The sequence below is a fragment of the Emiliania huxleyi genome (assembly GCF_000372725.1).
Source record: "Emiliania huxleyi CCMP1516 chromosome Unknown EMIHUscaffold_126, whole genome shotgun sequence".
NCBI classification, from domain to species: Eukaryota; Haptophyta; order Isochrysidales; family Noelaerhabdaceae; genus Emiliania; species Emiliania huxleyi.
Window position 1 is genome coordinate 210,734 of NW_005201327.1, and position 25,075 is coordinate 235,808.

At 64.7% G+C, this 25,075-nt stretch overlaps 10 protein-coding genes across 10 annotated transcripts in view; 3 read left to right on the top strand and 7 right to left on the bottom strand.

The window, feature by feature from the left end:
- Nucleotides 1-1,573, bottom strand: part of EMIHUDRAFT_109913 (hypothetical protein) — a gene marked incomplete at both ends in the record, with an annotated part of 4,650 nt that extends 3,077 nt beyond the window's left edge. Inside the window, 3 exons of the mRNA XM_005789636.1 lie at nucleotides 112-207; nucleotides 886-920; nucleotides 1,123-1,573. Coding sequence (XP_005789693.1) covers nucleotides 112-207; nucleotides 886-920; nucleotides 1,123-1,573 — 582 coding nt within the window. The remainder of the gene's footprint in view (nucleotides 1-111; nucleotides 208-885; nucleotides 921-1,122) is intronic.
- A 415-nt stretch (nucleotides 1,574-1,988) lies between these two features.
- On the top strand, nucleotides 1,989-3,640 carry EMIHUDRAFT_225707 (hypothetical protein; the record flags this gene model as incomplete). The annotated part of the gene is made up of 4 exons (XM_005789637.1): nucleotides 1,989-2,106; nucleotides 2,182-2,373; nucleotides 2,526-3,171; nucleotides 3,397-3,640. The coding sequence occupies 4 exons, from the start codon at nucleotides 1,989-1,991 to the stop codon at nucleotides 3,638-3,640; spliced, it is 1,200 nt and encodes a 399-aa protein (XP_005789694.1).
- Nucleotides 3,641-3,794: 154 nt separating this feature from the next.
- Nucleotides 3,795-5,234, top strand: EMIHUDRAFT_225708 (hypothetical protein; the record flags this gene model as incomplete). Its single annotated transcript, XM_005789638.1, has 3 exons — nucleotides 3,795-4,145; nucleotides 4,190-4,825; nucleotides 4,902-5,234. The coding sequence occupies 3 exons, from the start codon at nucleotides 3,795-3,797 to the stop codon at nucleotides 5,232-5,234; spliced, it is 1,320 nt and encodes a 439-aa protein (XP_005789695.1).
- Nucleotides 5,235-5,504: 270 nt separating this feature from the next.
- On the bottom strand, nucleotides 5,505-5,869 carry EMIHUDRAFT_225709 (hypothetical protein; the record flags this gene model as incomplete). The annotated part of the gene is made up of 2 exons (XM_005789639.1): nucleotides 5,505-5,725; nucleotides 5,839-5,869. The coding sequence occupies 2 exons, from the start codon at nucleotides 5,867-5,869 to the stop codon at nucleotides 5,505-5,507; spliced, it is 252 nt and encodes an 83-aa protein (XP_005789696.1).
- A 517-nt stretch (nucleotides 5,870-6,386) lies between these two features.
- On the top strand, nucleotides 6,387-7,627 carry EMIHUDRAFT_70568 (hypothetical protein; the record flags this gene model as incomplete). Its single annotated transcript, XM_005789640.1, has 2 exons — nucleotides 6,387-7,367; nucleotides 7,460-7,627. 2 exons carry the CDS (start codon nucleotides 6,387-6,389, stop codon nucleotides 7,625-7,627), a joined length of 1,149 nt encoding a protein of 382 aa, XP_005789697.1.
- A 1,676-nt stretch (nucleotides 7,628-9,303) lies between these two features.
- On the bottom strand, nucleotides 9,304-9,516 carry EMIHUDRAFT_60186 (hypothetical protein; the record flags this gene model as incomplete). The annotated part of the gene is made up of 1 exon (XM_005789641.1): nucleotides 9,304-9,516. A coding segment is annotated over one exon (213 nt), but the record flags the coding sequence as incomplete, so codon positions are not given.
- Nucleotides 9,517-11,365: 1,849 nt separating this feature from the next.
- EMIHUDRAFT_48301 (hypothetical protein) lies at nucleotides 11,366-11,623 on the bottom strand (the record flags this gene model as incomplete). Its single annotated transcript, XM_005789642.1, has 1 exon — nucleotides 11,366-11,623. A coding segment is annotated over one exon (258 nt), but the record flags the coding sequence as incomplete, so codon positions are not given.
- A 412-nt stretch (nucleotides 11,624-12,035) lies between these two features.
- EMIHUDRAFT_440426 (putative oxidoreductase) lies at nucleotides 12,036-12,977 on the bottom strand. Its single transcript, XM_005789643.1, has 2 exons — nucleotides 12,504-12,977; nucleotides 12,036-12,429 (listed from the first exon to the last, which is right to left on the bottom strand). Exons 1-2 carry the CDS (start codon nucleotides 12,942-12,944, stop codon nucleotides 12,100-12,102), a joined length of 771 nt encoding a protein of 256 aa, XP_005789700.1. The 5' UTR covers nucleotides 12,945-12,977; the 3' UTR covers nucleotides 12,036-12,099.
- A 1,708-nt stretch (nucleotides 12,978-14,685) lies between these two features.
- On the bottom strand, nucleotides 14,686-15,252 carry EMIHUDRAFT_225718 (hypothetical protein; the record flags this gene model as incomplete). The annotated part of the gene is made up of 1 exon (XM_005789644.1): nucleotides 14,686-15,252. One exon carries the CDS (start codon nucleotides 15,250-15,252, stop codon nucleotides 14,686-14,688), a length of 567 nt encoding a protein of 188 aa, XP_005789701.1.
- A 4,932-nt stretch (nucleotides 15,253-20,184) lies between these two features.
- On the bottom strand, nucleotides 20,185-21,831 carry EMIHUDRAFT_362196 (hypothetical protein). Its single transcript, XM_005789645.1, is given in 8 exon segments — nucleotides 20,185-20,261; nucleotides 20,409-20,474; nucleotides 20,619-20,767; nucleotides 20,975-21,090; nucleotides 21,347-21,393; nucleotides 21,462-21,533; nucleotides 21,596-21,785; nucleotides 21,803-21,831. 3 exon segments carry the CDS (start codon nucleotides 21,518-21,520, stop codon nucleotides 21,014-21,016), a joined length of 183 nt encoding a protein of 60 aa, XP_005789702.1. The 5' UTR covers nucleotides 21,521-21,533; nucleotides 21,596-21,785; nucleotides 21,803-21,831; the 3' UTR covers nucleotides 20,185-20,261; nucleotides 20,409-20,474; nucleotides 20,619-20,767; nucleotides 20,975-21,013.
- Between the last annotated feature and the right edge of the window lie 3,244 nt (nucleotides 21,832-25,075).

The following is a 25,075-nucleotide window of genomic DNA, read 5'->3' on the forward strand; positions in this document are numbered from 1 at the left end:
GGGGGGGAGGGGGGGGAGGGGGGGAGGGGGGGAGGGGGGGGAGCCTAAAGCAGGAGGACAGCTCCGAATCACCAGACGAGGCGGGCGCCGGACGGGCGGCCCTCCAGAGACCGCCGCGAAGATGGGAGTGGCGAGGGCAAAGTAGGCCGCGTCGGACAGGTTCGGAGGGAGGGCGGCGACGGCGTCGAGGAGGCGCGGCAGCTGCGCCTGTTTTTTGTTGTTGCAAACTACTCACACCAACTAGTCGGGCGACGGCGTCGAGGAGGCGGCGCAGCTGTGCCGGCCAGGAGCGACCGATGGAGGTTGCGGGGTTGACGAGGGCGACTCCGGCGAGCCTACGTGCTGAATACGCCGACATGAGGGCGTGAAGACGGTGGTATGCGGCGTATGCCGAGCAACGCAGGCATACAACGGAGAGGAATGCAGCGGAGTCCGTGTCCTCTCGAGTGCTGGTTGGGAGACATGAGCACGTATTCCGCTTCTCGTAGACGGTGGATACAGCGGAATACGGCTGAGTACGTGTCCTCTCGAGTGCTGGTTGGGAGACATGAGCACGTATTCCGCTTCTAGGCTGGCGAGCGAGGAGGGCGGCTTGCCGTCGGCCCCCTGAGGGAGCGGGCAAGAGGGTGGGTTCGGGTACCGAGGGGTATGGGAGGGTGGGTTCGGGTACCCTAAGGGAGCGGTCAAGAGGGGTCAACCACACGCGCAGAGTCGCCCACGCTGTCCTCTCAATCAGGCGCCGTGCCCCGAGACGCTTGTCCTACCGCTCCCCCCTCTGTTCGCCGACGCCCATCGCCGTCTCACGCTCTCACTTCCACCGCCGTCTCATCGCCCTTTCTCACGTCCTCACCTCTACCGCCATCCATCGCCGTCTCACGCTCTCACCTCCACCGCCATCCATCGCCGTCGCACGTTCTCACCTCTAGCACAGGAGTACGATTGGACAGTCAGTCAGTGGCTAGTCGTTCGCACGTCCTAGCACGGACGAAGGCACACGCGCACGCGAGGACGCACACGGTGCCAGTGCAGGCGAGGCGGTGTGTGCGAGCTCTCAGGAGATACGCATCTATTGTAGATGCGCCTGAGCAACGCTGAGCGCGAGGACGCCGCCGAACGACTCACCGAGCAGGTAGATGGGCCGCCCCTCCTCCGCCTCGACCTCGCGGGTGACGGCCTCGCGTAGCGCCTCGAAGCTGGACCGGTCGTCCGGCGGTACGGCCAGCCAGCGGACGCAGAAGTCTTCTGCGAGCCCGGGAAGCTGCCGGTGGAGCGAGTAGCCCGACAGCTCGATGCCGGGAAGGTACAGGAGGAGAGGCTTGGTCGGGTCGTCCTCGGCGGTGTGCCGCACAAACTGCGGGTCGCCGGTGACCGCAAAGTCCGCCAGCCGCGGCTCGGAGGCCATCTCCCGCCGCATCTGCGCCGTCAGGATGCTATCGCTGGCGAGCTGCAGTACCGGCGCCACGATACGCTGAATCGGCAACGCTGCGATGTTTTGCACGCAGGGCGCTGCTGGGCGAGGGCCGAGCCGGCTAGGGGTGGCGAACGCGTGGAGCGCGGTAGTGAAGGCGAGCATTACACACACATATATATACACACACATGTGTATTGTTCTCGGACTTTGCGGCCGTACACATGAGTATTGCGACGTCGCTTGATTTCTTCCGGCCTGGTGTGCCGGTGATAGTACTAGCACGCGCCAGTTCGCACCTGTGTCGAGCCTGTGTGCTGTGTGAGAGAGTTGTCTTGTTTAAATTCTTCCGGCCTGATGTCGGTGGCAGGACGGTGGCACTCTTACCTCGAGAACCACGTCTCGCTCACGCTGAGAAAAAATCTGAAACGGCGTGCAGCAGAGTCACCGACGAGTCGGTCCGCGTGCCTCCTCGTGTCGCGCATCGTTCTCACCCATCCATAAACTCACTTTGGCCTCACTGAAGCGATGCCTCAATCCTGAATCCTCAGATTTTCGATTACGTTGCGGCGCGAACACGATGCTGGCTCTCTCGATCGCCAGCGCCGCCGCTGGAGCGCACCCCCACCGGGCGCCTCTGTTCAGCACCACGCCACTCTCACCGAGCTGCGTGGCGCTGGCTGCTGCCGCCGACCGGGGTCTGAAGAGCACGTGCTCTCTCTCAATGACATTCTAGCGATTGGTCGAGCGCTGGGCTGCGAGGGCATCCACAGATCCCAGCTACGCCTCCCGGATGGCAAGCACTTTTGCGACCTTTGACTTTGACGGCGGTGGCATGTACAGCGTGGCGAAGGCGCGCGCGCACGCAGCCGCGGTCGAGCCAGAGGTGGAGTCCGAGCTAGCGCGCTGCTGGCAGCGCCGGCGCGCCCAGTGCGGCGATTTTGGAAGGACGATCAGGGGGACAGGTGGGGCTCTCCTGCTCCTGAGAAGGGACCTACCTACGCAAATTTAGGGGCGAACTTTTTTCTCTTCCTGTCACTTCCCACGGCCTGTATAAGGGCGTAGACGCCCTTAGCCTGTACCCCCCTAGGTACCCCCCATCGCTCCGTCGTGGTAGCTCCGTCGTGGTCGACAGCTCCATCTTCGGGACTGCAGCACATGCAGCTCTCCATCTTTGTCGCCACCTGGGGCCGCACGGCGATGATCCGCTCCAGGGGCATCGCCAGCTTTCTCGACGAGCTATCCGCTCGCGGTTTTGCAGGGGTCGAGGCGACCGCAGAGGAGCTCGGAGCCTCTCTGAAGGAGCGGGTCGAGTACTGCCGCCTCCTCCAAGCGAGAGGGCTGAGGTTAATATACGCCGCCTACACGAGCTGGCTCGGCTACGAGGGCGCGCACCCGGGATTCACCACGCCGCCGGAGCACCTGGCGGCGCTGGATGCGGAGCTGGCCAAGGCGGCAGAGCTCGAGGCGGCGGCGCCTGGGACCCTCGCTCACATCAACATCCACGGCGGCTGCGACTCGTTTGACGAGGCGCAGGCGGACGAGTACTACAGCGGGGCCCTCCCACGGATCGACGCCTTCCTCGCGACACACGCCCACCTGTCGACCGGCGCCCGCAGCGGCGTCTCGCACGAGTCGCACCGAGGCCGGCCCCTCTTCCACCCGACGCCGACGCGCCGGCTGCTGGCCAAGCACGGGCGCGACCGGCTGAAGCTGACGCTGGATGTGTCCCACTGGCACGTCTCTAGCGAGCGGATCGTCGGGTTTGCGCCTACCACCAACAGGCCCGACCCGGAGGCTCTGCCAGTTGTGAGCGTGAGCAGCGTCTCTTCACACCTCTAGCTGTGAACAGGCCCGACCCGGAGGCTCTGCCAGCTGTGAGCGTGAGCAGCGTCTCTTCACACCTCTAGCTGTGAACAGGCCCGACCCGGAGGCTCTGCCAGCTGTGAGCGTGAGCAGCGTCTCTTCACACCTCTAGCCGTGAACAGGCCCGACCCCGAGGCGCTCGGCGCGGCGAACGTGGAGTGGGGCGCGGCCGAGGCCGCGCTGGCGGAGGCGGCGAGGAGGGAGGAGGAGGTTCCTCCCGGTGTGGCGGCAGAGAGGCGCTGGCTGCACGGGGAGGCGTACCTCGCCGTCGAGCACGTCCACGCACGCATCGGCAGCGGGCAAAGCGCGCAGACGCCCCCGGGCGAAGACGCGGACTGGAACGCGGTGCGGCGGACCGAGATGTAGCCGCGACGTAGCCACAAGAGCAGGCAGAACGGTCTGGGTCACGCAGGACAGCCGAGAAGTGCGTCCAGCCGGACTGTCTGCAGCGCGGTGCGCCCAGGCCGAGCAGTCTCTCTTCCCACGTCAGCGCCGTGAACAGGTGCGCGCGCACGTCGCGATGTGGAGGACGGTCTGGGGCAACCTCTCCGCCTCGGGGGCGAGAGAGGCGATCGTGACGCCCGAGTACGGGCCTGGCTACTTCACGGGCCAGAGCTGCGTCACCAAGGAGTGGTCCCCCGAGGCGCTGTGGGCGCAGACCCTCGCCGCTTCGGCGCACCTGCGAGAGGAGTTTGCGGCGTGGGAGGCTGGCCGCCCACCGACCGGCCAGGGGCCCTCGCCCGCCCTCGCGGACCTCCCCGCCCCTCCCCCTCCCCTCCCCGCACGCGTCTGCACCCTCCCCACCATCGACGTGTCGCGCTTCGTGGCTGGCGGCGCCGCCGAGCGGGCGAGCCTGGCCGAGGAGTGGAAGGTGTCCGTGACATGTCCGTGACATGTCCGTGACGTGTCCCGTAGGCGAGCCTGGCCGAGGAGTGGGACGCCGCCTTCTCGGGCGTCGGCTTCTGCCAGCTCGTCGGGTACGAGTCCCTCCTCCCCGCCTCCGCCATCGCCGCGCTGCGCGAGGCAGCGACCGTCTTCTTCGAGACCGAGTCGCGCGAGGTGAAGATGCGCTCGCACATCGACGGGCTCCTCGGCTATTTGGCCATCGGCGAGGAGAATGTCGCCGCCACCGTCGGCGCTGCCAACCGGGTGGCGGATAAGGTCGAGGGCCTCAACTTCTCGGGCTACGGAAGCGAGCTCAACGGCTCGCGAGGCTGGCGGTCGCGCGACCCGTGCGAGGTGCCTTGGCTCGAGGAGCCCTTCGCGCGCGCGCTGCCCGAACGGTTACGGCAAGCGGCGGCGGAGTACTGGAAGGCGGCGACGGCGCTGATGCACGTCCTGCTCGAGCTCTCCGCGCTCGCGCTCGGGCTCGAGGCGAGCCACTTTGGTCCCTACTATGCTGAGCCCGGCTGCACGCTTCGCCTCGCGTACTACCCTCCCGGCCCGGGCGAGGAGGGGCAGCTGCGGTATGGCGAGCACACCGACTACGAGGGCTTCACCATCCTGCAGCGGCCCGTGGAGGGGGGCGGCGAGGGCAACGGCGGGCTCGAGGTGCAGCACCCGTCCGCTAGGCTGCTGGCCAGGACGTGTCCACTGACATGTCCACCGACATGTCCGGGTCCGACAGGTGCAAGACCCGCGCACGGGCTCCTGGGCGGGGGTCCCCTCGCTGCCCGACACGCTGACCATCAACATCGGCGACCTGATGGCGCGCTGGACGAACGACCGCTGGCGAGCGACGAGGCACCGCGTGCCGGCGCCTACCGCGGGCAGCGCCGCCGCCGCGTGCGGCCGGTTGAGCTTGGTGTACTTCACCGGCCCCAACCCGAGTATGCCGGTGCATTGCCTGCCGTCAGCCAAGTGCGACTGCGAGAATCCGAAGTACCCGTCGATCACGCTCGAGGAGAATGTGCAGGCCAAGTTGCTCGCCGCACAGCGCGGCGCCGCCGACGGCGCGTGAGGGCTGGATGCGGGTGTGGCGGGTCGCGGGTGCACACTATGTACTATAAGTTGTGACGAGACGTATCTCGTTTTACCAGTAGCCACTAGCCAGGCGTCTGGTTATTGTGTACCAGCTTTGCGGTACGGGGCGTAAAGCCGCACGAATACACTGATTTCGAGCCGTATATTCTCACGGAAAAAACAGACGCGTCTGAGAGCGATGATCTTGTTCAATGCCACATTTTTTGCTATGTGCTTTTACTGCTAACGCTCTCGCCGCTCGGTCTCATCAGTCGGGCTTGGCATGCGGCCGGCGGAACTCCATCGCCGAGTCGACCAGCGCCCCATGGCGGATGGAGAGCAAGTCGGAGACATAGTACATGCGCGGACACCACGGCCACGCCTCGCCTCGCTTGGGCAGCTCGTCGATCGACCGCTGAATGTAGCCGGCCCCGAAGTCGAGCAAGTCGTGCCGCTCCATCGCCGGGTCGAGCGGTCGGCGCGCGGGACCTGACCGAGGGTTGGGCGGAGGCAACTTGGAGGCAGCTAGGGTGATAGAAGGTACAGAGGTCGGTGTCGTGCAGTCTCTTGCTCAACACATGCACATGCACATGTACATGTACATGTTGTTGTTGTTGAGCCGCTCGCGTCCATGAAGTTGAGGATGCGGCACACATACTCAGAGACGATGTTGTCCCTCACAGAGCGCGTGGCGTGAAGAGGAGCTCCAGCGGACTGGAGGCAGGGGCTACCTCGCATATAAGATGGAGCGCAACACAAAGGTCAACCAACTTGGACAGCTGGCGTTCGAGATCTTGCCGAGCATTCTGAACGACGGCTATGTTGATTCGCGCGACATTGAGGCGCTCCGCAATCAGAAGGGTGTCGCTGTCGGCGAGTGGAGCGTGGAGCCGCTCCAGCAGCTCCGCGACACGGGCGCGTGCTCCTACCTCATGGCGCTGCGGGCTCGGCGGCGGCAGTAGAGGGAGGGGCCGAGGGACCATACCCCCCCACCCCTGTCGATGCCTAGTCTTGGGCGGTCAGGGCCAATTAACCATACCACACCCCGCAAAAAGTTGGAACCCAGACTCGAGTCTTTCGCCGCTCCCGCCTCGGACCTGCCTCACCGCTGCGTTGCCGGCGTCGCGCGCCCTCCTGGCGGTCCGCATATATGCTCGAGCGCGTGCAGACGGCCGTGGTCGGCGGCGGCGTCGTGGGTCTCGCCGTCGCTCGTGCGCTGTCTCGCTCGGGCCGAGAGGTGCTCCTCCTGGAGTCAGAGAGCCTGACCGGCTCGGGCACGTCGTCTCGCAACTCGGAGGTCGTGCACGCCGGCATCTACTACACCGCAGGCTCGCTGAAGGCGCGTGCCTGCGTCGAGGGCCGGAGAGCGCTCTACTCCTTCTGCGAGGCGTACGCCGTGCCGTACTCGCGATGCGGCAAGCTGCTGGTTGCCACCGAGGAGGGAGAGCTCGCCCAGCTGGACGCGGTCGCGGAGAAGGCGCGCGCCAACGGGCTGAGCGGCAGCGGCGAGGCTCTCGTCCGCCTGACCTCCGCAGAGGCGGCGCGGCTGGAGCCAGAGGTGCGCTGTGTGGGCGCGCTGCACTCGCCCTCGACAGGCATCGTCGACAGCCACGCCTTGATGACGGCGCTGCTGGCGGATGCAGAGCGGCACGGGGCGACGCTAGCGCTCGGCAGCAGCGTGGTGGGGGGAGAGTGCGGTGGCAGCGATGCCGTGGCGGGCTGCGGCGCCGGGGGGCGCGTGCTGCTTCGTACAGCCGACGGCACCCAGCTCGCATGTGACGAGGTCGTCAACTGTGCGGGACACGGCGCGCCGCGACTCGCCGCCGCCTTGGGGGGGATGCCGCGCTCGCACGTGCCGGCGGCTCACTTCGCCAAGGGAACCTACTTCGCCCTGAGTGGACGGCCGAGCCCCTTCCGCGGCCTCGTCTACCCGCTGCCGCAGCAGGCGGGGCTCGGCGTGCACGCCACCGTCGACCTCGCGGGCCGCTGCCGCTTTGGGCCGGACGTCGAGTGGACGAGCAACGCGGAGGACGTGCAGGTGGACCCGACCCGCGCGGCGGCATTCTACGCCGAGGTGCGAAAGTACTGGCCGGATCTGCCCGACGGCGGCCTGGTGCCAGACTACGCGGGCGTGCGACCAAAGGCGAGAGCTGAAAGCCTGGCTGGCTGTCTGGACTGCTGCGAAGAGGCTGCCTGTTTCACAGCCTCTCGGTGTGAACACAGGTGAGCGGCCGCGGCGAGCCGTCGGCGGATTTTGTGCTGAGCGGGCCGTCGGAGCACGGCGTGGCGGGCTTGGTCCACCTCTTTGGGATCGAGTCGCCGGGCCTGACCGCCTCGCTTGCCCTCGCGCGCTTGTGCGTCGAGAGCCTCGACCGAGAGAGTGTGAGATAGAGCCGTAAAAGAAGCTCCTTTTCAGGCTTTGTTTCATGTCGGACAGGCTAGACCTACGGGGTGTGTAGGGTGAGTTGACCAGGGGTTGTGCGCCGGGCCCTCCTGCTCGGCTCCAGCGAGTAGACAAGTGTTACCATCAACAGAGGAGAAGGATATGACCTCAGGGCTGATGTGACCAAGCGCTGGTAGCGTGGTTTAACCTCACACCCATGGTCTCACAGTGTGCCGGCAGTCGCCGAGCAGTGTCGCTCACACAAGCCGCAGCACAAGTGACTGAGGGCCAGTGAGGGCGAGCCCATCGCTGTCACAGCTGTGGCAGCCGCACAGTAGGCTGTGTCAACTGTGCAGAGTGTGTGAGCAGCAGAGGAGCTGCTCTCCAGGCTTCTGTCGCAAAGAGCTGCATGCCACCGAAAGCATTGTCGAGGTTCGCCGAGCGCGGCGCAGGTTGGAGGACACCGTCACCGACGAGCGCGTTGGACTTTTCACTCCGGACAAAGACGGGGACACAGCGGACGGTGCGGGGTGTGTCCCCGTCATAGCGGCGAGGCGCGGGACCGTCTGTGGCGAAGTGGGTCGCGTCCTCCGATATTGTTCAACCCAGCATCCACACCCTTTAAAAAGTAACGTACGTAGAGCTAGAGGGACTTTATTTCCCCGGAAAGAAAAAGAAAACGGAGGCGGACATCCCATTTCCAAACATGAAACAAGGGCTGGGAGGACGAGGAGGACAGACGTCTTTATTGCCACGCGCCAAACAATCCCGCTCTCATCTCGCGCATCTGCGCACCAATCAGCATCAGCAGCAAGTCCATATCGCCACACGCGACTTCGGGTCGGCCTCAAAGGGGTCGGTGCCCACGTGCAGCAGGAGGGGTGCGAGAAGCGGGAGCGGCATTCGTTTTGTTGCCAGCCGCGTCCTCATACCCCCAAGCGCTCCGGCGCCCACGCCTCGACCCTCTTGGGCAGCAGCTGGTTCGACAGGTCCTCTCCGTGGCCTAGGCAGCCGTGGCCGCCATGACCCCAGGTGAAGACGGCGCCGTCGGCGGTGCAAGCGATGCAGTGGAATGCTCCAGCCGACACAGCGACGACGCGCTGGCCAGCAAAGGCCTCGACCTTCTTGGGCTGCCACTGATGCGCCGGGTCGCCGTGGCCCAGCCGGCCCCAGTCTCCATCGCCCCAGCTCCAGACGGCGCCGTCGGCGGTGAGGGCGATGCTGTGGCTGCCTCCAGCCGACACAGCGACGACGCGCCGCCCGACCAAGGCCTCGATCTTCTTCGGCAGCGGCTGGTCCTGCCGGTCGCCGTGGCCCAACTTGCCAGAGCCTCCACCACCCCAGCTCCAGACGGCGCCATCGGCAGTGAGCGCGAGGCTGTGGGTCTCTCCAGCCGACGCAACGATCACGCGCCGCCCAGCCAAGGCCTCGATCTTCTTCGGCAGCGGCTGACTCTGGTAGTCGCCGTGGCCCAACCGGCCAAAGCCTCCCTGGCCCCAGCTCCAAACGGCGCCATCGGCGGTGAGGGCGAGGCTGTGGCCGCTCGCACCCGACACAGCGACGACGCCGTGCTCTCCTCGAGCGCCGCCGCCAGCTCCGCCGCCTCCGCCACCGCCAGTGCTGACTCATCCTCAGTCAGGCCGACGGTGGCGGGCGGCGCAAGCGTTGCGCTCTGTTAGCATGCGTTCGCCTCTTCCCACTCACGAATCTGCCGGCGCAGCGTGTGGTTGGGGGCGAGGAAGCTGTGCACGAGCGCCTCGCCCGTCATCGGGCTCGTCGACTTGGTCGCGAGCCAGCGCTCCATCGCCGACCGCTCGTACGAATGCCCGTCCGCCGCCATCACCGGGTCACTCATGAGCTCGGTCGTGATCGGGCAGATGAAGTCGGCCGGCGGCTCCTCCTCCCTCGGAGCCGGCGCCTCTGCGGCCGATGACGGCCCTTGCGCCTCCGCCGCCCGCCTCTCCTCCTCCAGCCTCGCGCTCTCCTCGAGCGCCGCCGCCAGCTCCGCCTCCTCTGCCGCCATCAGCGCCTCGGCACGAGCGGCGGCATGTCGCATCGCCTCCGCCTCTGCAGCCGCTCTCTCCGCCTCCCTCGCCGCTGCCTCCGCCTCCGCCTCCGCATGCTCCTCGAGGGCGCGCACGCACTTGGCGAGGCCCTTCGCCTTGGCAAAACACAGCGCCGTGTCTCCAGCCGCCGTGCGCAGCGTCGCGTCGGCGCCCGCCCGCAGCAGGCGACACACGATGGCGGAGTGGTCGGATATGGAGGCAAACATCAGCGCGGTGCAGCCGCCGCTGTTCTGCAGGTTGATCTCCGCGCCGTGCCGAATCAGCAAGTCAACCACCCGCTCGTGACCGTTGATGGCGGCGTACATCAGTGCGGTGCCGCCGCCGCTGCTCTGCATGTTGATCTCCGCGCCGTGCCGAATCAGCAGCTCGACCACCCGCTCGTGACCGTTCTCGGCGGCGTTCATCAGTGCGGAGCCGCCTTTGCTGTCCTGCTGGTTGATATCCGCGCCGTGCCGGAGCAGCAACTCGACCACCCGCTCGTGACCGTTGCCGGCGGCGTAAATCAGCGCGGTGCCGCCGTCGCTGCTGTTCTGCAGATTGATCTCCGCGCCGCGCTGCAGCAGCAACTCGACCACCCGCTCGTGGTCGTTTCCGGCGGCGATGTGCAGCAACGTGAAGCCCGCACTATCTAACGCGTTCGCCTGCCCGCCGCTGTCAAGCCACGCCAGCAGCGCCGCCTCTTCGCCTCGCGCAGCCCTACCCCTCTGCGCCGCAGCGCGCGCCGCGCGCCGCGCGCGCCCGCCCGCCGCTCACGCTCTGCCTGCTCCGCCGCCCGCCCCGCCGCCGCCTCGGCAGCCGCTCGCCACTCTCGCGACCTCTCTGCCTCCTCCCTCGCACGCTGCTCCGCCTGCTCCGCCTTTGCCGCAAGCCTGGCTTTCCGATCCTCCGCCCTCCGCGCCGCCTCAAACGCCAAGTTCTCTTGCTTCTGCCGCTGCAGCTCCGCCTCGCGCTTGCTGATCACTTTGCTTGCCATCTTGGCGGCTGCCTCTCGCCGCTGCTGCTGCTTGACCTCGGGTCGGGGCCTGAGAGAGCACAGCCATGCCCACAATCCGACGAGAAGCCGCACGAGCAACTGCTGCAAACGCGAGAGCCCGATCGGCGGCTGCGAGTCGCCGACTGCCGGAAGCAACCGAGACCCGCCGTCGAGGACGGCCACGCCGCCGCCAACGCCGCCGCCGCCGCCCCCTCCTGCGCCGCCCTTCTTCTTGCCCTTCTTCTTCTTCCCCACACCGTCTCCGCCGCTGTTCGCCAACTTCGCCGCCGCCGCCGCCGACGACGACGCCTGCTCCTCGACGATCAGCTCCGCCTGTTGACACCCACGAGTGTGAAGAGAGGCCATTCACGGCAGCGGCATTCGCTCTCCAGCAGCCGGCTGCCTGCAGGCTCTCGGCAAGCTTGGCCGCCAGCTCTGCGTCCGCTTTGCTCTGAAGCGTGCGGGCGAGGCGGGCATCCCGCTCCTATGAGGAGATGTGGGGGAGATATGTCCGGTGCAATGTCAGGGTGTCGTACCGCATTTTACTTAATCTCACACTGCTGAATACAGCTGAATACGTGTCCTCTCGAGTGCTAGATACGTATTCAGCTTCTACTTTCTCGCTCCGATGCCACCGACTCTGGCTTCTCCGATGATACCGCCTCGGCGCCGCTCGAGCCGGGCACGCCCTTTGGCGAGAGAGCTGAGTCGTACCCAAGCGCACGCAGATCGGCCCACGTGTCCTCCGGCCGCGCCATCGTCTGCAGCTGCATCATCTCGAGAAAGCCGCGGCGCGTGAGCCTGCCCTGCCCGTTCGTGGTGAACTCGCCCACCTGCGAGAGCTCCGCCTCGCCGAACTCCTCGCCGCCGTTGCACGTGCGCGCGAAAGACTGAAGTTCTGCCGTCGACCAGGCGCCGTCCACGTCGGCGTCGAAGCGGCAGAAGACCTCGCCCAGCGCCGCTTCGAGCGGAGGAACGAGCCAGTCGTCCACGTCGAAGTGCGACGCCGATTTTTCTTCTTCCAGGAGTAAAATCGCGGCGCGCGTCCTGTCCGAGCCTGACTGTTGTTCATCTTTCTACATACATACATGGCGCGCCGGTCGTGGTGTCGAACGCTGGCCCTCCCCCTCTGCTGCTTGTCCGTGCCTCTGCTCCGCCTCCTCCGCGAGAGCTCAATGGCACCCGAGTTCACCAACGACGACGGATTCATCACGTGGGCCCGGCGTTCCAAGGAGGTCATCTATCGGGTGCCGCGGGCGCTGCGATGGTTCGTGCTTACTGCCCGGGAATTGCCAGCTCGCGAGAGCCGAGAGCAGGCGCCCGCCGGCAAGCGGGTCATGACGCTTGACGGCTTGTGAGAGTTGTGTCTTCTTTTGGTTTTGATTGATCGTGTGGTTATAAACGCAGCAGCTGCTTCGCCAGGGCGTTTCTGGCCCCGGCGCTACTTGGGCCCATGCGCCGTGTAGCTCGCTCCCTGGTCCAAGCCCTCGCGGCCGGGCATGTCCGCGCTGTACGACCGCCAGTAGCAAAAGGCGCTCCCGCGAGTCAGCTCCCACGCCGCGTCAAAAGCGGCGCGCACTGGCGGGGGAAGCTCGGCGGCCTTGGCCATCTCGCACGCCTCGAGGTTCGCCTCCAGCTGGGCGAGCGAGGAGGCGCCGATCAGCAGCCCGTCCGTCTGGGCCAGCGCAGAGTGGCGCAACAGCCAGCAAAACGTCGCCTGCAGCAGCGGCAAGCCCGCCTCGCCGCAAGCCGCCTCGATGGCGGCTAGCGCCTGCGGGACAGGCTCGCGGACGTGTCATGGACGCGTCCCTGTCCAGGCGGCGCGCTCGGTGGCCGCGCGCGCGCGTCAAAGTTGGGCGGCGTGTAGAAGCGGGGCAGGTAGTTTGGATTGTTCTTGAAGCGGCCCGCGGGCACGTCGCCGCCTCGCTTGTGCGCGCCGCTCAACAGACCCGCCGCGAGCGGGTTGAATGCGACGAAGGAGCAGCCGTGCTCGCGCAGCAGCGGCAGCAGCTCCAACTCAACCGCGCGGTTGAGAGGGTTGTACAGCCCTTGGTACACGCTCGGCTTGGTCAGCCCGTGCTCGGCGCACAGCGCAAAGGCGCGCGCAACCTCGGACGCGTGGTAGTTAGACATGCCGACGGCGCACACCCGCCCCTCCTGCACCATCGTGTGCGCCTCGCGCAGCGACTCGAGGAGCGCCGCCTCCGTGTCGGGCTGGTGAAGGTAGTACTCTGCTAGCGACTCCACGCCAATCGCAGCCAGCGACGCGTCGAGCTGCTTCCGCATGCCCGCCGCTGTGAGCCCGCCGGGCTGCGATGGCGCCGCCTTGCTGCCGACGAGCAGGTCGGCCGACACGCAGCTGCGGCAGCTGCGTAGGGCACGGCCGAGCATCGGCTCCGTCTCGCCAGCCGCGTAGATGCGCGCGGTGTCGACGTGCCGCCCGCCTGCGGAAGCAAAGCGCTCGAGGAACTGCAGCGCGACCCTGTCGTCGACGGGTGCGCTGGCCTGGTTCCAGGCGAAAGTCATGGTTCCGAGGTACAGGCGAGGGAGGCGCATGGTCGATCGCTCGCGACAGAGTGAAAGCCGCGGAGGTTGAGGCTAGAATTCTACGTCGAGAGCCAACCGCGCGCGGCCGTCGACCGGCAAGCCGTGCGACTGTCTTTGTTTGAAGTAAAAAGTCGAATCAGAGCGCCGTCGGCGTTGTCCTGAGTTTTCTCCCCTGGACCGCCCGTCCGGCACCGCTCCGGGACGCACGCCGGCGAAGCACCATCAAGCTGCTGTACGGCCCCGGAATCGCCTCCCCTGGCTTAGCTAAAGTGAGAGTTATTGTGCACGTGGTCAGCCTCTACAATATATGTATGTAAAAGAGGAATGCAGAAGATTGGACAGGGGAGGGACGCGTCCAAGGGGGGAACGGAGGCTTGGGATTTTGCATCTCGGCTGCATCCATGGGCCAGGGAGGCGAATGTAGACAGTGAGCGGCTGACGTCCTCGCGGGCGTGGCTGAGTACAGCCGACACTACGTGCTGCGGCAGCCCGCGGAGTCGCAGGAGGCGCGGTGGAGCGGCTGCGCTTGGACGCGACGGCGAGGCTGGCCGGGCACGCTGTCGTCGAGAAAGGCACGCACGTCGAGATCCTGGGTTCGCAGAGGAGGGTTCGTGTGGATGCGGTCGAGTACGACGGCTACCCGGACGCCGAGCGTCTCCTCTCGTTAGAGGAAGAGACGTGGCTAGGCAGGTGACGCTCGGCGCCGGCAGCGCGGCCCCTAATACCAGCGGCGAGGCGAGCTCACTGGAGAGCGTGAGCCGTGGCGTGTGTGCGGGAGCCGCAGTGCGGAGAGAGCAAGCGCGAGACCGAGAGACGGTATATGTGATTTGTGTGTCGTCGATCTTGGAATTGTGAATTGGAGACGACTCTCGCAGTGACTTCAGACTTGGATCTCTCCGATGCCCGCGCCCCGGCGGCGGGGGCTGTGACTCTGAGGCAACTGGCAGTGCCTATCAGAGAGTGCCCAACAGCCCGACAAATCACCTACCTGACAGCACCTGACAGCCTGACAGCCAGGGCTCAGGGTGGGGCGGTTGTGGGGGCTACGGAGATATTAGTCAGAGTACAGCAGGCGGCGAGTGCAGCCTTGTCCGAATATCTTATTAATCTTTAATGATCATTTGGGGAGGTCTTCTTTGAGCTGTTGCCATTGCACTTAGGAGGAGGTGCATGGCTGGGGCTGGATCCAACATGCTTGTACGAGTACACGCGTATGTAAAGCTGCTTGCGGTGACTACATGGATCATGTCTTCTTGGTATTTCTTGTTTGCCACAAAATCAAAAAGAAAACAAAAAACGAAAACAAAGATTTTGTAATACGATACAAACGGCCTCTTTTTTGCCAAGATCTTTATAGAAGAAAACTGACGGAAAGAAAAAACACCGCGGGGACCCACTTCCCCCCCCTTCCCGAAATTCAGAAATCAGTGCCAAAACTCACGAGACCTCGATACTAACAAAGACTACGATACAAGAGGTGCTATGTCCCGCCTGAACTCTGGCTATCACTGTATAGAAAGGAGACCGAGACCGAGTTCTCCTCGTAGAGCACGCCGTGCGCCCAGAGGCTGGGCACAAACAAGACGTCGCCAGCCTGTTGCGTGCACTCCAGCTGGCGGCCGAGCTGACCGCGGCGCGCAGGCTCAAAGTCATCAAAGAAGTGGGCGTTGCTGTACGATGCGTCGGCAGGAGGGTATAGGAACCACCGCTTCCGGCCGTGCAGCAATGCGCTCACCGCCATGTAGTGGAAGTGGAGGGAGGTGCCGGAGAAGGGCGAGCCCACGTTGATCTGGTAGTTGTTGAGCACCGCCATGCCGCGCGCGAGCTCGCTCACCCAGCCAGTGACGGGCTGCAGGTCTAGTAGCTCCAGGGTGTGATTATGCAGGTGCGCGTGCGGCGCCCATCGCGCCTCGACAACGGTATCCGGCGAGAGGGTGGAGTCCGAAGCGTGCTGGCTGAGCTTGTGCTGCTCTCCGTTTTGGATGGCTTCAAACTCCGTACACTGACACTTTACCTCCCAGAGCTCGTCCCGGTCCGCCACGGCCATCCTCGGCCTCCGGAGGGCCCCCGGCCGCGGCGCGGTGCGGCGGCGTCACAAATCCGACGGCAGAGCACCGGGACGCGGTCGGGGGATCTGAGGTCCAGTGAGGCGTATGCATTCATGCCTATCCAGGGCTATCACCTGGACCTATCAACAGGCGCCTGCGGCGCCGTGGTCAGGAGCTGCTGTTCACGCCGGTCCACACTTTCATAGTGGACAGTAGTGTTCCGAGGGCAAGGGAGAGAGCGCGGAGGAGAGCTGGACCAGTCGCGCTCCCACGCACGGCTGCACGCGGCGTCCGGGAGCTGTTTGTCGCGACGAGCATGGTGGAGAAGCCAGGTGGAGAAGCCCAATGTTCGTTCTAGCGGAGTGTGAGGGAACCGTGGGCTGATCATATTGGCCCATTGTGGATGCTTATTCATGTGGCGCATGTGATCAAACTGCGAGAGGACATGGCTTCGTGGCGAGCGGAGCATGGTGACCCGAAGACCATCTCCTGCAAAGGCTGCAATGCACGACTCGCCAGTGATGAACTTGGCTGTGGTGACAACCTCTCCTAGCTGCCTGCCCAGTTCCGTGCCGGCGCATTTCGCAATGTGCACCAGCTTCACCACCGCCGCCGCGTCGCCGACTTCATCGTGGAACGTGCGGATGGCGGCTGGAGCGTTTTGTGAAGCGCTTTGCAGGGCTTCCGGGAGCATCTCACTTGACAGGACGGTAAATCCAAAAAGGAAAGTGGGGTCTCGCACAGCGCTCTCGCTCTTCGCTGCGGCCGCGGCCGCGGCCTGCCTGTTGGCGGTGCCGGTGCGCGCCCCGCAGCGTTTGACTTTTACCAGTGTTGGTACATTGTAATTACTGACTTTGGAGGCCTGGTTCTCGAGACTGTAACGTCCACCCATACCGCGTTGGTGTCCCAGTCGTTGGTCGGACTGTGTTTCGCCTTCCCATCAATCAATCACGCCCTTGTCTCTCTCCCTTTTCTCTCTCCCTTGTACGTTCCGAGACATTTGTACCTGATGATACGATAGATTGCCATATTAGGCAACGACCCAGATTCAGCAACGGCCGTTTTATTCCGTTTTGGCCGATCGCCCAGAGCCGTTTCAGGCCAAAAATAGGCATTTTCGGCTCTAGACGGCGCCAACGCTTTCATTGAGCGATCCTCACACTGATTATAAAGCGCACGTGACCTACCCGGACCGTTTCGCGCGATTCGGACTCAGCAATGCCAGGATGTCTGGGCGCACCGGCGCGTCGGTGGCAGTGGGATCGCACGCGTTCACCAGAGCCGCCGACGCGTCGAGCAGCGCGGCTCTGAGGCGGCGTTGCGGAAGCGGAGGACGTCAGTGTGCTCCGGCCTACCCTAAAGACCAAATATACCACATTCCCAACGCGTTTGAACGTCCTCTAGCGTCCACACGTGGCTGGGACACGCCTTCCTCGCGTCCCGCGGGTTCCCCAGCAGCAGCCGACGCGTCGACGAGCAGCGCGGCTCTGAGGCGGCGTTGGGGAATCCGAGGAACGCGTCGATGCAAAGGCCTCGTCGGGCTTCCGTTCACTCTACATTCACACACATTATTGTTCACTGCGCCCCACTCTACTTCGCCTTCTCCCTCGCCCACCTCCCTGCCCATTTTCAGGCGATGTCAAGGTTGTCTGCCCCCTCACCAACGGCGGGGAGCATGGTCGGAAGGGCGCTTTTGTCGCCTTCGGCAGGGCGGCGATCGCCGCATACCGTCCTATGGCGGCGAGTATCGCTACGCCAGGGAGGACAAGGACGTCGACGTGCGGCTGCTGCTGTTCGAGTCGTTCGGTGGGTTCGGGAGGATCCTCTGGGATGCGGCGAACGTGCTGCAGAACAAGCTGACGCGGGCCCAGTACCTCGATGAGGTGACTTGGACCACCAAGAGCTGGCTGGGGCTGCAGAAGCAGCGCATCTCAGTCGTTCTTCACACGGCCATCGCAGAGCAGATTGTGAATGAGCTTGCCTGCGGCGAGGGCGGTCGAGTGCACGGAGCTAAGTGCCTCGCCACCCTCGCAGGAGTCGCTTAGGCGGCTCCCGTGGTGTACCTGTGTTAGTGCCAGTGCGCGCCAGTCCCGTGCCCAGTTGTGTGATTCAAGGTCCGTCGGCCTCTTTTGACCGCGGCGTTAGAGAGAGTCTTTGCTTGTCATGCCTTTTGAGAGAGAGAGAGAGAGAATTCTTGATACGAAACCACGACGACACACACCAGTCGACTCGCATCGGTTGCCTCCATGAACGGCGGAGCTATTCTCGCGCCCACACCACACCTGGCTCCAACGTGGACACGCCCATAGCTGGGGACACTACTAGGTCACGCATGGCATCACAGAAGTTTTATCTCTGGGCCCCGAAAGGCATCTCTAGCAGTGTCGTTACGCATGCCCCCTCCCATCCTGGGCGCATGCGCCTCACGTCTCGCCAGAGCATAAGCCCTTGGCGTGTGGCGAGACGAGTTTTTCGCCATGCAGCGAGCAGCAAGCCGCCCGCCACAAACAGCCGGAGGCATCGCCACGGCACTGGCTGCGCCGCGCTCCCGCACCCGTCGACGAAGCTCCCCCCGCGGAAGACCGCGCGTAGCGACGCCTTGACGATCGAGATGAGCGCGCTCGAGGCTCGCCCACCTACTGCCCCTGAGAGTTGGTTACTGAGTGGGATCAGCTCCCCCCCTTGGGATCGAAGCCGCCACAACCTCACACCCAACATCTCAGGCGGGATCAGAAGGGGACTCCACACCGGACACCGCCCGGGCACAGCCCCCCTACCCGTCGGATCGCACAGGGCCCCCTAGGAGCAGCCCACACACAATCTCGCATCGGCAGATTGCGCCTGAGTCAGGCAGACAGCAGACAAGGAGAGGAGAGAGGAGAGAGAGAGAGAGAGGAGAGAGGAGAGGGTGAGGGTGTGTGCACACGTGAGGAGAGGGAGGGTGTCTGTGGTGGGCTATAGTCATACTACGTGGTTAGAACCACGCGCCCCTCAGGAGCTTAAGGTAGAGCTGAGCGTCCAAGACGCCTCGGTGCCACCCACCGGCGTGAAGACCATCCGGATCTATCGGGTTCGCCCTCCGGACGGACCCGTCCCCGCGATGGCCCACGGTCCTCCGTCGCCTGGTTGACCCCCTGCCTCCCGGTTGAACCCCCAGTCCTCGTAGTCCATCATGAAATAAACTCAAAGATCCACCACAGCCACCACCCTCCGCCTCCACCGTCGAGCCGCGATCGCTGCCGCCCGCGACGCCGCCCGCCGCGTCAGATTGCCGCGACACGCGCCTCGAGTCCAGTCGGAGAGCCGCGCCGCATCAGCAGCAGCATCAGCACCAGCACCACCAGCACCACCAGCACCACCAGCACCAGAGAGAGGCGCAACCTGCCCGACGCCACCCGCCGTGTCAGCTGCTCCCAACGCGCGTCTCGAGCCGAGTCGCAGAGCCGCGCCGCGCCAGCAGCAGCATATGCACCAGCTTCAGCAACATCACCACCACCAGCAGCACCAGAGAGACAGTGCAGTGTGACAGCAGCGCACAAGCGCTCGCAGAGCGGCGCGCAGCGCCGCGCACGCCACGCCGCGGGCGGTCCGACGAGCGCAGCGTACGTCGGCCGCGAGCCGCGTCACCAGCCGTCTCGCGAGAGAGCGGCGCCGCCGCGTGCGCGCAGCAGCCGCCGCGGCAGAGGCGAGCCGCGGCGACGTCCGCACTAACGGATAACTGCCATTGGCGGTTTTAACTCTCTCTCTCTCTCTCTCTCATGCCTTTTGCCTTCTCAGTGGCTTCTCGAGGTTCTCGAGCTCTGGCGCTCCCGCTCCTGGCCGGTGTGATTACACCGACACGTATGTCTCTGTAGAGGAAAAGAAACTCGCGTCTCTCTTGCGTCACTTTGTGCCCGCCGCCTTAAATTTCTTTTTGCCGAGCCTGCTTGGGCACTTAGACTAGTGATGGCGCCCAAGCGGCAGCGCAGCGCAGCACCAGCTGCAGCGCCTGTCCACACCGGCCGTGTCGTACTCGATGTCGGCGGCACTCGCTTCGTTTCATCGCGCTCGACGCTCGAGGGTGCCTCCTCCTACTTTCGCTCACTCCTCGTGCGGTGGAGCCCGGTGCGCCAACACAGACGCCGCAAGCTGCCTGGCGTGCACTCTGAGACCGCTCTGCCATCCCTCCTTATCACCGTGCGGCACGCGAGGATTGCCGTGCCGCCGCTCCACGTCCGCACGCGTCTCTCCTGCAGGCGACGCCGGACGATCCGATCTTCCTCGACTGCGACGCCGACGCGTTTGGCGTGCTGCTCTCGCACATGCGCGTGCCGTCATGCGTGCTGCTGCCGCCCGGCGACGTCGGCCTCGCCACCCGCGTGTTGCTGCTCGCTGAGTACCTCGGCCTCGACGGATTTCTCACGGCGATCAAGGCGAGGGCCTACTCGCACATGCACAGCAGCTGCAGCACCGCCACCGACGCCGCAGCGGCCACAGCCTTCGACGAGGAGGCGGGAGGCCTGCAGCAGGCCATCGATAAGCGGCTGCTGCCGGCTCGCTTCTTCGCGCCGGAGCCGCCGCCGCCGCCGCCACCGCCAGAGGCCACCGAGCCGCAGCAGCTCCTCGCCGCGCCGGGCGCTTTTCTTTTTTTGACGGCGGGCGGCATGTCGTTGTTAGGCGACCGTTCAGACGCTCATCCCGGCGGCAGGCTTCACCGCAATCTTCGCAGACGACGAGATCGACCTCGACGACGATCTCCCGCAGGATCTCCCGACACCTCCCCACACCTCCCCATCTCTCGCCATATCTCGCCAGATCTCCCCAGATCTCCCCAGATCTCCGGCCGCAGGTGCACTCGGTGCACCGCGTGGTCTCGCTCGCTCTGGTGCAGCTGGCCGACGGCAGCCGCGAGGTGGACGCGCTGATCCAGCCAAACAACAACGAGCTTGAGCCGCGCGGAGGAGAGCGCACGAGGTCGCAGATGGTGCTGGCCTCTGAGCACGCGCGCGACATCCCGTGGGTGCACTGGGTGCTGCGCCCCCACCCTACGGCCACAGGACCGAACCCACGCTGGGTTCGAGACCCTGGAGTGTATGGTACTAGGTGCTCAGCCCCACCCTACGGCCACAGGACCGAACCCACGCTGGGTTCGAGACCCTGGAGTGTATGGTACCAGGTGCTCAGCCCGGCGCGGCTGCCCTCCCTCCTCTCGATTGCGCCCGGTACCGTCCGTGGCCGCTGGGTCACTCCCTCCCTACGAGCGGGCCGAGCTGTGAACGGCGTCTCTTCACGGCTGCAGCTGTGAACAGGTGAAGCCGGGTCACTCCCTCCCTTCCAGCGGGCCGAGCTGTGAACGGCGTCTCTTCACGGCTGCAGGTGTGAACAGGTGAAGCCCGCGTTCGAGCAGGCCGACTTGGGCAGGGCGATCGAGATCGCACACGGCGCGGTGACGGTGGGCGGCGTGCGGCGGCGCGTGGACTGGGAGGGGGAGGTTCCCGGCGATTTGGCCGGTACCATACACACCGTCACGAGCGAGTGCGGTGTGAACGGCGTCTCTTCACGGCTGCAGCTGTGAGCAGGCACCATACACACCGTCACGAGCGAGTGCGGTGTGAACGGCGTCTCTTCACGGCTGCAGCTGTGAGCAGGCACCATACACACCGTCACGAGCGAGTGCGGTGTGAACGGCGTCTCTTCACGGCTGCTGCTGTGAGCAGGCACCATACACACCGTCACGAGCGAGTGCCGCGGCGACGTGATCGTCCGGCGGGCCGATGACACCTACAGCTGCTTTTGCAACCCGAGCGCCGCGCCCACCGACGCCGCCGAGGCCGACATCGCCTTTGCCGAGGTGATGGGCCCGACTTGTCGGGACGGAATCTCGCGCAATCTCGGGGTGATCTCGTGCAATCTCGCCAGGTGATGGACCCGACGTCGGAATCTCGCGCAATCTCGGGGTGATCTCGTGCAATCTCGCCAGGTGATGGACCCGACGTCGGAATCTCGCGCAATCTCGGGGTGATCTCGTTCAATCTCGCCAGGTGATGGACCCGACTTCGGGACGGAATCTCGCGCAATCTCGGGGTGATCTCGTGCAATCTCGCCAGGTGATGGACCCCACGTCGGGCGGCGACTCGCTGCGGGCGCGCTTTCTCGTGCCGGTGACGGGCGTCGGGCGTCGGGACGGAATCTCGCGCAATCTCGGGGTGATCTCGTGCAATCTCGTTAGGTGACGGGCTCGGGCGTCGGGACGGAGAAGGAGCTGACGCTGGCCGACGTGCGCAACATCGCGATGGGCGAGCGGCGCGTCTGCGGCGTCACCTAAGGCAGAGGTACGTCGACGTATTTCTTTTTCTAGGCGAGCGGCGTTTCTACGGCTTCACGGGCGTGGCACGAGCGTGACAGCCACTGCCGCCGCGGGCCGCGCACACGCGCGATGCCATTCACCTTCCCGCCTCCGCGACTTCGTCGTATGTGGACCGGAGGCTTGCCGGTGCATTTGCAGTGGCATTTGCCGAGTGAGCGCGAGCCGCATTAGTGGCCATGGGCTCAGCAGCCGCGAGCGAGCAGCGCACGAGGTAGCGCTTTTTTATGTATGTAAAGAGGGACGGCTCGATTGGTCATTCTCATTGGACGGAGCGGGTGGACGCGACCACAAGGGGGGGGACCTCCGCGGGGCTCCGGCAGCCTCCGGGGCGACGCCGACGCGGCTGCTTTTGGGTTGTAAATAAATAAATAAAATGCGAAACGGACACCACTACTGTGAGATTCGAGTGAGATGGTGTAAATCTAAAAAGGAACAGGTCCCCGCCCGTGAAGTAAAAACGGCGGTTTGATTGGGATTTTGCACATCCGCAGCTGCATCCAATGGCGCTTGGCGGATGGCTGAGCCCTGGCTGTCAGGCTGTCAGGTGCTGTCAGGTGATCTGTCGGGCTGTCGGGCAGCTGTCAGGCACTGTCAGGTGCCTCTGTCAGACCAGCTGTCGGGTGCTGTCAGTGCTGTCGGGTGCTGTCGGGTGCGTGTCTGGGTGTGTGAATCGGACGGCGAGGGGGGCGGAGGGGCGTGAGTGAGTGAGTGTCACACACACACACACACACACACACACACACACACACACACACACACACACACACACACACACACACACACACACACACACACACACACACACACACACACACACACACACTGGCGGAGGGGCTCCCCGGGCCCCGGGGGGGGGGGGGCGTGTCACATCGACACCGAAACACAAGATTGCAGCCTTCGATTGGGCAGGTGTGCCGCCTTTCCCCTCGCCTCGCCGCCTCGCCCAGCGCGACGCGGCGCGAGGTGAGTGCTGGTCGCGCGCAAAGCGCTGCCGCTTCGCCCACAACCAAAGACTGCAGCGAGCCCGCGTCTGCCCGCCGTGCTGCGACCGCCGCGAGAGCGGCTCGTTCCGAGGCTCGAGCGACGCGAATCTGGAACAGTCGTATCGCGGGTGGAGCGCTGCCGCGCGCGCGGCCGGGTCGCCTCCATGCCTACTTCGCTCCCGCCCAAAAGGAGCCCGCACCCTGCTCATCCCGTTTTATGCTGCGGACGCTCGCCCGCCGCCGCCTGCGCCCTCGCAGATCCAAACCAACGTGAGCGAGGCGGGCGTGCCGCGGTGGATCCTTGGTGCTGAGCCTCAAGCTGCGTGAGCTGCGAGTAGGTGCGGCCCTCCTGAGCCTGCGACTAGCGAGCGAGATGCCCGGGATTACCCGAGATCGCTTCGAGACGGTATGGCACTTGCGCACTCTAGCACTCACCTGATCCTCCGTATCTCATCAGCCGAGATTGCCCGAGATTGCACCTTCAATTTCGTTGATTTAATGCCGAGTCCCCAGATTCGTCCAACAGGTCTAGTCTTCGTGCAGATGATAGCAGCGCGGATCGTGATAGAGATGGACGACGGCATTGGCGATGATAGATTTGCGACGGTGGTGCCGGAAGTTCCAGTTCCAGAAGCAGTTCCAGCGATTCCAGACGACATTCTTCGCTTGATAATGCAATTCAAGCATGCGAACTTCAAAAAGAGGTTCGCTGCGGAACATTGGCCCCGAAGGATGCAAATGTTGGCAAGGAAAGAAGCGGAAAGGAGAAAACATGAGGAGAAGAAGGCCATTTGCCAGATGAAGTGCGCTTGTGTCTGGTTCATTGTCGCCTGTGGTGTCGTTCTCGCACTGTTCCTCTGTGGGTGTTAGAGTTGTTTGGGCTAAAAATCTCTTTACTCGAGAATATTCCTCATCGTACATCTCGATCGACACCTAAACACCTTCCCTCACCTTTCAGTCCTTTTCGACTCACGACTGACTGAAACTGAGTCTCTTTGCATCAAATTTCTTTGCACGACACTGGTGTACCTGTGTTAGTGCCAGTGCGCGCCAGTCCCGTGCCCAGTGTCGTGCGAGGGAGTTTTGTTGTAAAATTGTAAATTCTCTTTGCACCGTCCGACTTCGTCGCTGTCAGTCTTTTCTCGACTGTCGTGTGCGAAGAAACAGTCTGGCCACACTTAGTAAAACTTTGGGGTCCCGAGACCGGGACCCACCCGGGACCGCCGCGCAGCAGCGCAGCGCGCGCAGCGCGCGGTTGGGTTGTTGCACGAGTATATGGGCCACGATGTCTCGCTCGAGGTTCTCGAGGTGGATATCCTTTGGCCGCGTTGGGTAGCGAGGATTGGTGTATAAACCCGAGCCACGGAGGCGTGTTTTCTGGCGGCCGACCGTCAGTGCACGGAGTTGCCACTTCTCCGACTGCCCCGGCTAGTTCCCGAGGTCGTCGGGTGTGACCCCTTCGTCCCCCGAGACCTAGCGCGGGTGGGTTGGAGGGGGCGCGCCCCGTTCCTCTCAAATATGAGGGGTTTTGACTCCTACCGGCTCCTGACGCTATCCCTGGCAGCTGTAATGACCAGGATCAGTAGTGTTGTGATAGAGTCTCGCCCATACTAGCGCAGGAGCTGCCACGCTCGCGCCCGGACCGTCCCCTTCTGGGGCCGGTTCCGCAGCCCGCGAGAGCCGACAGCGGGATGGTAGAGGACTGGGGGATAGTCGAGAATAACGCGCCCGGACAGCCCACCGGACCCATCGGGTGCTGGAATTGATTGATTGCTTGCTTGCTTGATTGATTGATGGGAAGGCGAAACACAGTCCGACCAACGACTGGGACACCAACGCGGTATGGGTGGACGCTAGACGGGCGATGACGGTCACACAGGAGCGACACACAGAACCACAAGACAAGACACTCAGCCGAACTGACTGCCACACATCCTGAGCGAACTTCCCTAGTCACCCGCGGCCGGACTCCATCCGGCACGCGTCGCTGGGCGCTCAGAGCTGCGTCCCCTGCTCGCCACCCCGACGCCCAAGGCGCCCGAGCGAACGACAGGCGGCACGCGAAGACGGGTTGCAATCCCGCCGACCGCCAGGCCGCGGGATGATGAGTGCGTGGTCTTGTAGTGGGTCTCGGAAGCTCTCCTCTCGGGCTAGGAGCCAGCCCCTCTCCCTTGCCCTCGGAACACTGTGTCCGAGTCGAGGCGTGTGCTTGCCGGTCGACGGCCGCGCGCGGTTGGCATTGTGACGAGGGTTGCGCGCGGCCGCGGCGCGCCCGCCATGGTTCGGCGCGGCGCGCCTACCAGCGGCAATTGTCGAGGCACGGGAACGCTTACCCGGGGTCATCCTCTGAGCCTGGTCGTCGGCGCCGCGATGCCACGGCGGCGCATTCGACGTCGTCGGCGCGCTGCCCCGCGGTGAGCCCCGCCGCACGTGGCGACGGCCGCAGGTTGGCCCGGTGCAGCGCGCCCTGGCCGCAGACTGAAGAACGGCCAC

Excerpts from the sequence above, each read along its gene's own strand:
- EMIHUDRAFT_440426 (XM_005789643.1), bottom strand. The coding sequence starts at position 12,944 with ATGCGGAAGCAGCTCGACGCGTCGCTGGCTGCGATTGGCGTGGAGTCG. Across the intron at positions 12,430-12,503 it reads ACACGCCGCCCAACTTTGAC|GCGCTAGCCGCCATCGAGGC; the intron begins GCGCGCGCGCGG and ends CCTGTCCCGCAG.
- EMIHUDRAFT_362196 (XM_005789645.1), bottom strand. The coding sequence starts at position 21,520 with ATGTTGCGCACGTCGGCCAGCGTCAGCTCCTTCTCCGTCCCGACGCCC. Across the intron at positions 21,394-21,461 it reads CCGACGCCCGAGCCCGTCAC|CGGCACGAGAAAGCGCGCCC; the intron begins CTAACGAGATTG and ends GACGCCCGTCAC. Across the intron at positions 21,091-21,346 it reads GTCGCCGCCCGACGTGGGGT|CCATCACCTCGGCAAAGGCG; the intron begins CCATCACCTGGC and ends GACAAGTCGGGC.